The 10,514-nt window shown below is 37.9% G+C and overlaps 1 protein-coding gene across 1 annotated transcript in view; it reads left to right on the top strand.

The window, feature by feature from the left end:
* The window catches only part of KLHDC2 (kelch domain containing 2), a 16,159-nt gene extending 5,645 nt beyond the window's left edge, over positions 1-10,514 (top strand). Inside the window, exons 3-13 of the mRNA XM_006899207.1 lie at positions 2,629-2,746; positions 5,597-5,712; positions 6,162-6,243; positions 6,394-6,477; positions 7,149-7,229; positions 7,302-7,360; positions 7,796-7,905; positions 8,522-8,594; positions 9,722-9,809; positions 9,907-9,959; positions 10,206-10,514. Coding sequence (XP_006899269.1) covers positions 2,629-2,746; positions 5,597-5,712; positions 6,162-6,243; positions 6,394-6,477; positions 7,149-7,229; positions 7,302-7,360; positions 7,796-7,905; positions 8,522-8,594; positions 9,722-9,809; positions 9,907-9,959; positions 10,206-10,332 — 991 coding nt within the window. The 3' untranslated portion in view covers positions 10,333-10,514. The remainder of the gene's footprint in view (positions 1-2,628; positions 2,747-5,596; positions 5,713-6,161; positions 6,244-6,393; positions 6,478-7,148; positions 7,230-7,301; positions 7,361-7,795; positions 7,906-8,521; positions 8,595-9,721; positions 9,810-9,906; positions 9,960-10,205) is intronic.

Genomic DNA, 10,514 nt, shown 5'->3' with positions numbered 1-10,514 from the left:
TGCATAACAAGCGATTGCAAATACCATGGCCTGTATCAGGCGCACCTTAATCTCCAGAGAGACACTGTTGCTCCTGAGTACCTTTGAGAGGTCCCTAACAGCAGACTTTCCCATCGCGATACATAGGAACCATTACTTAAGTATCTGGAAGAACAAGGTTATACACTCTCCACCTATGAGACCACATCTTCCCTTAGGTTCAAAGCAACCTTTATGAGCACGGCTTATCTTGTGGTCATTAGGTGCCATCAAGTGGACTGCAAGTCATAGTGAACTTGTTAACAGTGGCTCTGAACCTTGCCCTGTCCTGAGCCAATCTTACCATCTCTGACACACATGACCCCATTGCCAGTCACTTTGTCAAACCATCTTATCCAGGGTCTTCCGTTCCTAAGCTGTCCCTCTACACTTCCAATGACAAATGTCCTCCAAGGACTAGTCCCTCCTGACAGAATGCCTAAAGTATGCGAGATGGAGCTTCAGAATCCTTGCCTCCAAGTATTAATCTGGTTTCACTCTCTCCAGGACAGACACATTCTACTGGCAATCCCCAGTATGTTTAATATTCTTCTCCAGCATTACAACTCAAAAGCATCAATTCTTCTGTCATCCTTAGTCCAGATCTTAGATGCAGTTAGCAGTTGAGAAGACCATGGCCTAGATCAGGTGCACCTTGGTCTCTAAACTGATGTTGTCTCTGACAGCACACTTTCCTATAGCCACTCATCTTTTAATTTCCTGACTGTTGGTGTTAAGAGTGTTGATTGTGTATCCAACAAGATGAAATTATTACCCACCTCTATCTTTTTGATCCATCTATCATGATACTGCGAATTGGCCCAGTGGTGAGGTTCTTTGCTTTCTTGAGGTTGAGATGAAATCCATATTGAAGGTTGCAGTCCTTGATTTTCCAGTGAACACTTAATATCCTCCTGTTTTGGTGAGCAAGGTTGTGTCATCTGCATTATGCAGATTATTGATGAATCTTCCTCCAATCTTGATGCTGTATTTTTCTTCATAAATTCCAGCCTCTTGATCTCTTCAGATCAAAATGTACAGATGAGGATATATCCCTGACCACTCTTTGCTTGATTTTGAACCATGAAGTGTCCCCTTGCTCTGTTTGCACAAGTTTTCCTGTCTAGGTATAGATTATATATGAGCCCAATCAAGTGTTCAAGGATTCCCATTCTTAGTGTTATCCACAGTTTGTTGTGATCCATAAAGTCAAATGCCTTCGTATAAACGATGAAACACAAATAGAGATTCTTTTGGTACTCTCTTTCATCCAAGATCCATCTGACATCTGCAGTGATAGCCCTAGTGTCACAGCCTCTTCTAAACACAGCTTGTATTTCTGGCAGTTCTCTGTTGGATGTACTGTTTTAGTTTTTTTATAATATTCAGCAAGATTTTGCTTGCATGTGATTAGTGATATTGTTTGATAATATCCATATTCTATTTGGTACCCTGGATGGGTGTGTCAGAGGCAGTGCGGTTGGCGCAGGATAGAGCAGGGTTTAGGGCTGTTGTGCATAGGGTCGCTATGAGTCGGAAACGACTCGACGGCACATAACAACAAAAACAACCTTTTTTTTGTGAATGGGAATAAATGTGGATCGTTTCCAGTCAGTTGAAGGTAGCTGTCTTCCAGATTTCTTGGCATAATCTGGTAAGCATGTCCAGGTCTGCATCTGTTGATTGAAATATGTCAGTTGGTCAATTCCTGGGGCATTATTTTGTGCCAATTCCTTCAGTGTAGCTTGAACTTCCTTGTATATTATCATATAATATCATACCATAGACTATCTTGATCATATGCCACTTCCTGAAGTAGTTTTATCTTATCTAAAGAGGTTAAGATCTCTGCCCTAAGGGAGCTCTGTAAGACACAGTGTTAATTGCGCCATATGATTTCCAGCAGCTGACTTCCTCATCTTTTTACTATGGAGCAGCTGGTGGGTTTGAATTATCTACCTTTTGGTTAGCAGTCAAGTGTAATCTACAGTACCACCAGGGCTCCTGCTTCTGCACTAAAGTAAGGTTTAATAAAAACCATAATATGACTGTTCTGACTTACCTATAAATTTGATTTAGATATTTAGGAAGGATCTCATTAGTAATCCAGGGACTGCCTGTATTATGTAAGGGTCTGAATCAGATTCATTTGAATGGATGAATGGTGAATGAATGAAAAATACCCATTGGATTAACCTGCGAGGATGAAGATGTTGAATCGTTAGTTTACCTTTTAGGTTCCTTAACTGCCCATCCCCCACCAAAAACATCTCAACCATTTATAGTCAAGTAAATGTAAACTGACTTGATATCAGTGAAAACCCCTCAGTTTTGTTTTTAGAGACATAAAATAGTATGTTCCTAGAGCAATAAAACATGGCAGTCTGGCTTTCAGAAGCTCTCATTCTGCTGGGTAGGAATAGCTGGCATTGCTCAGTGAATGGGCAAAGGGGAAAATTCACTCACTGAGCTAGTTTTAGAACCAGAAAGGACCTAGATATTATTTAGTCATTCCTCTCTCTCCTTTATTGTGGGCTATAAATAGAAGAGAAATAGATTTGCATTTCTTCCTCTTTGGGAAATTTATTTACATGCTGTTTTTCCCCTCAGGAAGAAAATGAACACTGAAGGTGATGTACCCCCTTCTATGTCAGGGAGCTGTGCTGTGCTCGTAGATAGGGTACTATACTTGTTTGGAGGACACCATTCAAGAGGCAATACAAGTAAGGTTAGTGTTTCTAAGGATTACAGCTCTAAGTAATTTTTTAAATTATTTTCAGATGATCTCAGTCTTCTAAAATTAGTGCCATACTCACTCCATTAAAAAAAAACTAATCAGTGTACATGATTTTTAATTATTATCTTTTTGACTGATAGTGGTTTTATTTTTATTTAGACAACCCCCAGTGAGATGGATTGATAACGGTCACTTCAGCAACGGGCTTTATAGTGTGTCAGATACTGAGAGGATGGCACAGGATAGGGCAGAGTTCAATCAGCTGTTCATAGGGTCGCTATGAGTCATACTCGACTCCATGGCACCTAAAAACATCTCCATGGATTCTGGTGGCCTAGTGGTAGGATGCTGCACTGCAATCCCAAAGGCATCTGATTTGAATCCACAAATTCCTCTGGAGAAGGATGGGCAGTCTCCTCCCATACAATGTACTGCCTCTGAAGACCCAGTGAAGAGTCATCTATGGGTTGGTTCTGACTTGACAACACACAACAAAACAACATGCACATGATTATGATATGGATGTATATTTTAGCACTTTTGAGTAGTCTTTTTTTTTTTAATTGTTGTTGTTATGTGCCGTCCAGTCGTTTGCGACTCATAGCGACCCTATGTACAACAGCCCTAAACCCTGCCCTATCCTGTGCCAATCTCATTGCCTCCGACACACTCATCCCAATTACCCCAGTAACTGAATCAGTCCACCTCATAGAGGGTCTTCCCCTCCTGCGCTGTCCCTTCACTCTGCCCAGCATGATGTCCCTCTCCAAAGACCTGTCTCTCCTTACAACATGTCCAAAGTATGTCAGGCGAAGCCCCAGAATCCTTGCCTCCAAGGAGCAGCCTGGTTTAACCCTCTCTAGGATGAATCTATTTGTTTTCTTGGCAGTCCATGGTACATTCAATACTCTTCTCTAGCACCACAGCTCAAAGGCGTCAATTCTCCTTCTATCCTCCCTAGTCATTGTCCAACTCTCTGATGCATAACAAGTGATTGCAAAAACCATGGCCTGTATCAGGCGCACCTTAGTCTCCAGAGAGACACCGTTGCTCTTGAGTACTTTAGAGAGGTCCCTAACCGCAGACTTTCCTATCGCAATACGTTTTTTGATTTCCTGGCTGCTGGTGCCAAGAGTGTTGTCCGTGGAGCCGAGCAAACTGAAGCTGTGAACAATCTCAATTACCTAGGTCTTTTTAAAGTCAACCCTTTTAAAAAAAACAATCAACCCTTGTTGTGTACAAAAACTTCCTAGTTTACTTTTGGTTGTGTTCTTTGCTGCTGTTTATGCTCTTAAAACCCGAGTGGTAAATGAGTATTGGTAAACAAATAAGGAAAGACCACTAGATAAAATCTAATGGACGAGAAAAGGGTAAAACTGACCAGACTTGTAAACTATAGTCATCAGGAGAAATTAACACAAAATTCCACATATTAATTCCTATGCTTAGGGCATAAAACATTGCTGCTAGGTTTATTTTTTTTCTAAATACGAAAAAGATACCAGTTGTTCTCAGGCCAATAAGAGACAGATGAAGTCAGTCTGAAAATGTATAGTGGCAGACTATTAGTTTATTTTTGTTAAGCACCTGGCTGGATATTGGATATACAGAGATGAATAATGCTGTTAATATCTCCAGAAGCTCACATTCTCTAAGGGACACAAATGAACAACTGCAGTAGCATAGGAGAGACAGGTAGAGTCTGAGTCCTAACAGTAACTTGGTAAATTCTGTTGAATTTGGAAATGAATCCTTAAAATTGTATGAGGTAAGATTTAGGAGTAGTCAAGAGGGAAAGGCTTCATCTAGAAGGTAATGCTTGAATTGAATCATAAAATTGGAAGATAAAGCCAAGATACAGGTATTAAGATACAGAGGTATAGAAAATATACTTTCTACATGCAAACTCAAAATGGTACGGTGTAAAAGGAACGTATGTCTCAGATGGTCTGCAGACAGTGTAGGAGTTGCTCCAAGGTACACTGCACCAGGACACTTGTGGGAGGAACAAATTGTGTTAGGTGGGCTCCTATCTACCGTTCTTCCTCTGTCCTTCAACAACCATAGCTCGACCTTTGTTTTGTTATTTGTTTTTACTTAGTTTTGTTTTCTTTTAAAGATAGGGTTTTGTGCCCCAGATTTTGTGAGGCATTACTGTTGCCATGTATTTTTTCAAAAGAATAAACCTTGACTCAGTGTGAGCAATCTTGGGAAGGAGAAAAATTGTCATCTTACAGGGTGGTCAGAGATGAAACAGTATGTGAAGTGGCCAGTGTGAGTTGTTTTAAGTTTGGCTGAATGAAGATTGGGTGGCTTGGCTGAACAAAGATTGAATGTCTTAAGTATAAAGATTAATCATCATGGTGTAACTTCTTTGAAGGATACCAATACTTAATCTTTTAAATACTTTTTCCTTTATTCTTGAATTAAGTAGCTTTTTAACATGTTTGTTAAATTTAATTTGAAGGTTAAATTGCTAAATACAGTTCTTTTTTTGTACTGCTATCCTAAGAGTACCTAAGAAATGAAAAGTTTGCCCCAGAATATTTCAATATACAGCTGTTTCCATCATCAAAAAACAATTTTGCTATGGGGAAAAAATTCACTGAACTACGTACATTGTGCTCACTAACTTAGTAAATTTATATTCTGGAACTTAGTAAATTTATATTCTGGAACAAGTTCCTTATCTAAACGCAGGCTAGTATCAGTTTAGAAACTGACAGCCAGTCTGCAGTCCACACTTTGGTAGCATTAAATTGCCTCATAAGTCACAAGATGGTTCTTGCCAAAGTTGCTTTACCCATAACCAAACCTAACTCAAAGTATTGCTTCTGACAGTTCTACATGCTGGATTTAAGATCTACAGACCGAGTGCTACGGTGGGAAAGAATTGACTGCCAAGGAATTCCTCCATCCTCCAAGGACAAACTTGGTGTCTGGGTATATAAAAACAAGTGAGTTAACAGCACCACAGGGATTATATGTGGAGAGTGGTTTTTTGGTCAATGACAATTCTAACCACAGAATCTATCTTGTAGATAGGGCTGCTTGCTATAAGTATTAAATGAATACATAGCACCAAAGACATAGTTAAGTGCTCAAAAATAATGTTGTGTACTATTAAGTTGGAAGTGACCCGTAGCTGACCATCTGGAGGGTTTTTAGAGGCAATTAATTGCAAGGGCGGAGAGATTGCCTATCCGTCTACCACAGAGCAGCTGATAAAATTTGAACCGTGTGACTTTGGGATTGCAGCACAGCATCTTGCCAGTGGGCTACCAGTGTTCCCTCAAAAATATTAGTCACTATTATTTGAATATTTACTTGGGTGATTTATTGTATATGAAAAGAAAGGAAATCTTTTGTTTGAATTTTTACAGTGCCTTCCATTTTGATCAAACAGGTTAATATATTTTGGAGGGTATGGGTATTTACCTGAAGATAAAGCACTGGGAACTTTTGAATTTGATGAAACATCTTTTTGGGTAAGTACAGATTCATATTTACATAAGGTCTGTGTAGCATGCAATTCTGCAAAGGTTCTTATTCAGTTTGCCTTGTAAATCGGGGAGGTATGGACAGTTTTACAAACATTATTTGTAAATAACTCTGATATTCCCACTTATTTTTCCTAGAATTCAAGTCATCCAAGAGGATGGAATGATCATGTACATATTTTAGATACTGAAACATTTACCTGGGGCCAACCTTTAACTACTGTGAGTTCCTGAAGAATAATTAGTTAATAAGGCAAAGCTGCTAAGAGAAAAAGGGGGCAGGGAATACAGAATTGGGGTCTCTGGATGATGCAGACAGTTAATGGGCTAACTAAAGGCTGGTGGTTTGAATCCCCCCAGAGTTGCTTTCACAGAAAGGCTTCATGCTTTATTTCCAAAAATCAGCTGTAGAAAACCCTAAAGAGCATATTTCTGTCATAAACATGGGAAATTGTCATGAGTGGCAATGACTCCATGACAATAGGTTTGATTACCATCGTTGAAGCGATGAAATTGCAATTGATAGTTCATTCTTACTTTCTGGATAGAGAAGCAGCATAGGATTCATCTTTGCATTCTGGACTTGTTTGAAAATTAAATTTAATGTATTTGTAAACATACTAATGCAACATTGATTATCTAGATTTTAAATGGTAGTTGCTAGTGTCTGTAATTAAAGAAATGGCTTGGCACTAGACTGGAACTTCTGTTACAAAAATACTTTTATTTCTTCCTTTCGTGACAGATATAATGTGCTAGCCTTTGCTGCTTGGCAGTCTTAACAGATCAAGTTGTCTTCATACGTACTTATGGCACATTCAGAGACCATTTTTTCCTGATATTTTTCTATTTATAATAAGGTCACTTACATGCTTGTTATGGCTTTTTAATAGGGTAGAGCACCTTTACCTCGTGCTGCCCATGCCTGTGCAACTGTTGGAAATAAAGGGTTTGTGTTTGGAGGCAGATACAGAGTAAGTACAGAAACAAATTCATGATCTGATTGTGAAATACTCAAAATACTAACTTTAAGTAAACTTTTATAGGAGGCTAGAATGAATGATCTTCACTATCTTAATCTGGATACATGGGAGTGGAATGAATTGTAAGTATCACTTTTGATTTATTTTAGAAATGTTTTTTAAATTGAGTTACCCCCTTCATTCTTAATGTGTGTGTATGTATCTGTGTATTTCTCTATGTACACACCTACATACCTATATGTATACGTCCTTAAATTTCCTGTAAATATTTATATATTTAAAGAAACATTATTAGATCCTTAACAAGATTTTATATTTCCGATTCCTATAACTTTGTGCCTTGCACATATATATAGCATATGCTTATGTTTATTGATGAAATCTAAAGTTGACTCTGTCTTAAAAAAAATAGTTCCATGTATGCTAGTACTAAGAATCCTTTTACAAAGTCTTGTCACAACAATTTTTTATAAATTTAAAGAGAAAACGTATTTCCCTGCATTAAATACAATGGCTGTTTTTAAACATAGGTATTGAAACTTGGCTGTTATTTTCAGAATTGTACAAGGCAGAGTCCCAGTTGGCCGATCCTGGCATTCACTCACACCAGTTTCTTCAGATCACCTTTTTCTCTTTGGAGGATTCACTACTGAAAGACAGCCACTTAGTAAGTCTTTAAATGTATAATGAAATCGTAATGCATAGATACATACAGAAAGTATTTTAGATGTACTAGAGGTACATAGGGTCGCTTCAAGTCGCAAGCGACTCGATGGCACATAACAACACAGAGGTTACTGGGGTACTCAGGTGACTTAGTGGTAAGGCGTTGTGCTGCCAACCCAAAGGCACATACTTAAAATTCACCTACTGCTGGGAGAAAGATGTACAGTACATTTACTGTGCCCTTTACTGCCTCTGAAAACCAGCTAGGGCGTCAGCTAGGAGTTGGTTCCAGCTCAGTGGTTCATAACAAACAGTAGAGGGTCACAGAGCTTGTTAAAAGGCTTGCTATTAATTTTGATTCTATAAACAATTTATAGTTGTTTCCATACTATGACACAGGCATCCATTCTTTTTGGTAAAGAAATAACCTCAAACACTTAAAACACCTTCTGAGGAGCTATAACATGTAACAGGCTTACTTAGTTAATTGCTCCCTCCCACAAAATAACCTTCTGATTCATAAATAGTTCCTGCTAAACCTGTCCGCTTTATGTATCAATGTCACCTTGACAGAAAAATGTGCTTCAGAGCTCTCCTCCCCCTTTTTGCTTTATCAGGTGATGCCTGGACTTACAGTATCAGTAAAAATGAATGGATACAGTTTAATCATCCCTATACAGAAAAACCAAGGTATGATGAACTGTTTAAAAGGAATTCTTAAACTAAAGGGAGCTCTGGTGGCCTAGTGGCAAGCAGCTGCACTGCAGTCCTAAAGGCACATGGTTCAAGGCCACCAGCTGCTCAGTGGGAGAAAGATGGGCATCTCTTCTGGTGCAATTAACTGCCTCTGGAAATTCACTAGAGGGTCAGCAATGGGTTGTTTCCAACTTCATGGTAACAATAATACCACCCCCACACTAAATTAGTAAGATCCTTACATGTGCAAAACTGGTAAGAATTGGTGAAGTTTTGGCTACATTAAATCTATTTTTATCTTAAGGATCTTAGCACTTAAATTAGGGTTTGGGCTTTTCATGTTTTTTTTTCAAAGAAAATTAATGTTCTAATTACCAAATGCTTTCTTTTCCATTAAAAGTGACTAAAAAAAAGGCTGAAAGGGGATTTTTGTGGTTTTTTTGCCATAAATTAGATACCTGCAACTTAGAATCAAGCTCTCTGAGCTGAACTACATCCAGATTTGTTTTTCAAAAAACAGAACTAAAAAGAATTTGAAAAGCATAATGAGTGTACATAGGACAAGGAAATCAAAGACTTTGTTAGATTTTCATTGAGCTGTATTATAAAATTTATTTAGAACTGCAATCATCCAGAAAGAAGTATCTCTTTTAATATTGTTCCTACACAGATGGGGATTTTTGTTTTGATTAAATATAATTGATACAAAGAGTGCCAGAAGATACAGTAAAATTTGTTCAAAGCACATTTATATACGTAATCCTGATTTTTTCCCCCCAAACCTCTAAGTCCAGTCATGACTATAATAGTCATGACACAGATGTTCTTTCCGTAGAATGGCTGGAATTTGAGGATCTCTCAGATGTTCTACGTAAGGCAGCTTTGGAAAAGGTCCTGAGCAGAGGGTAGGCGTTACTCAGTCTCCCGTAAGATTCTAACAAGTAATTCTATTCAGTCCCCTCAGGATTAGACTGTAGAGATAAACATTTGTGTGTGTGTGTAGCTTTTTCAGTCTGAACTATCGAAAATATCTTGTTCTAAAATAGGACAGAGCTGGTAACAATTTGGATTTTTTTTTTCTAGTGACCTTCTTTAAACTTAAGGTTTTGTTTTAAATGTAGATTATGGCATACAGCTTGTGCCAGTGATGAAGGAGAAGTAATTGTGTTTGGTGGGTGTGCAAACAACCTACTTGTCCATCACAGAGCTGTAAGTATAGTAGCCAATGTTAAAGGACAGTGACTTTGTAATATTACGCATATTTGGGAAGCACTCACTTTATTATGTGTTCAAATCTATCTTTCAGGCACACAGTAATGAAATACTTATATTTTCAGTTCAACCAAAATCTCTTGTAAGGTAAGTAACCTTTATTTGGTATTTAAATTGTGTCTCTTACCATTTTAAATTAGCACTTTGGAAAAATCAGGTTTATGGATCATTTAAGGCAATGAGGTTTTTATTAACTAATTCCTAAAAAAAAAAAAATCTTAAAGTTGGTGTTTGTTTTTTTATTTCTGGATGTGGTTAGTTTAAGTGAATGTACTTCTAATGAAAATAGAATGTACTCATAATTTCTAATTCTTTTTTCCTATCCATTTGCAGGCTAAGCTTAGAAGCAGTTACCTGTTTTAAAGAACTGTTAGCTAATGCATGGAATTGCCTTCCAAAACACTTACTACACAGTCTTAATCAGAGGTTTGGTGATAGTAACAATACTTCTGGATCCTAACAACTCACAGAAAATGCCTCTGGTCACCTTGCATGGACAGCAATTCTTTAAAAACCACAGTGTGGCATAATTTGTATATCCATGGTTGTAGGTTGGAGCTATTTTATTTTAATGTGCATGTGAATGGCCTAGAGAATCTATTTTTCTGAAATGTTTGCAATAAATAAATGTATTTAACACCA

The sequence above is a fragment of the Elephantulus edwardii genome, unplaced genomic scaffold (assembly GCF_000299155.1).
Source record: "Elephantulus edwardii isolate Elephantulus edwardi_28Jun2011 unplaced genomic scaffold, EleEdw1.0 scaffold00247, whole genome shotgun sequence".
NCBI lineage: Eukaryota > Metazoa > Chordata > Mammalia > Macroscelidea > Macroscelididae > Elephantulus > Elephantulus edwardii.
This window is presented reverse-complemented; position numbering and strand designations above follow the sequence as displayed.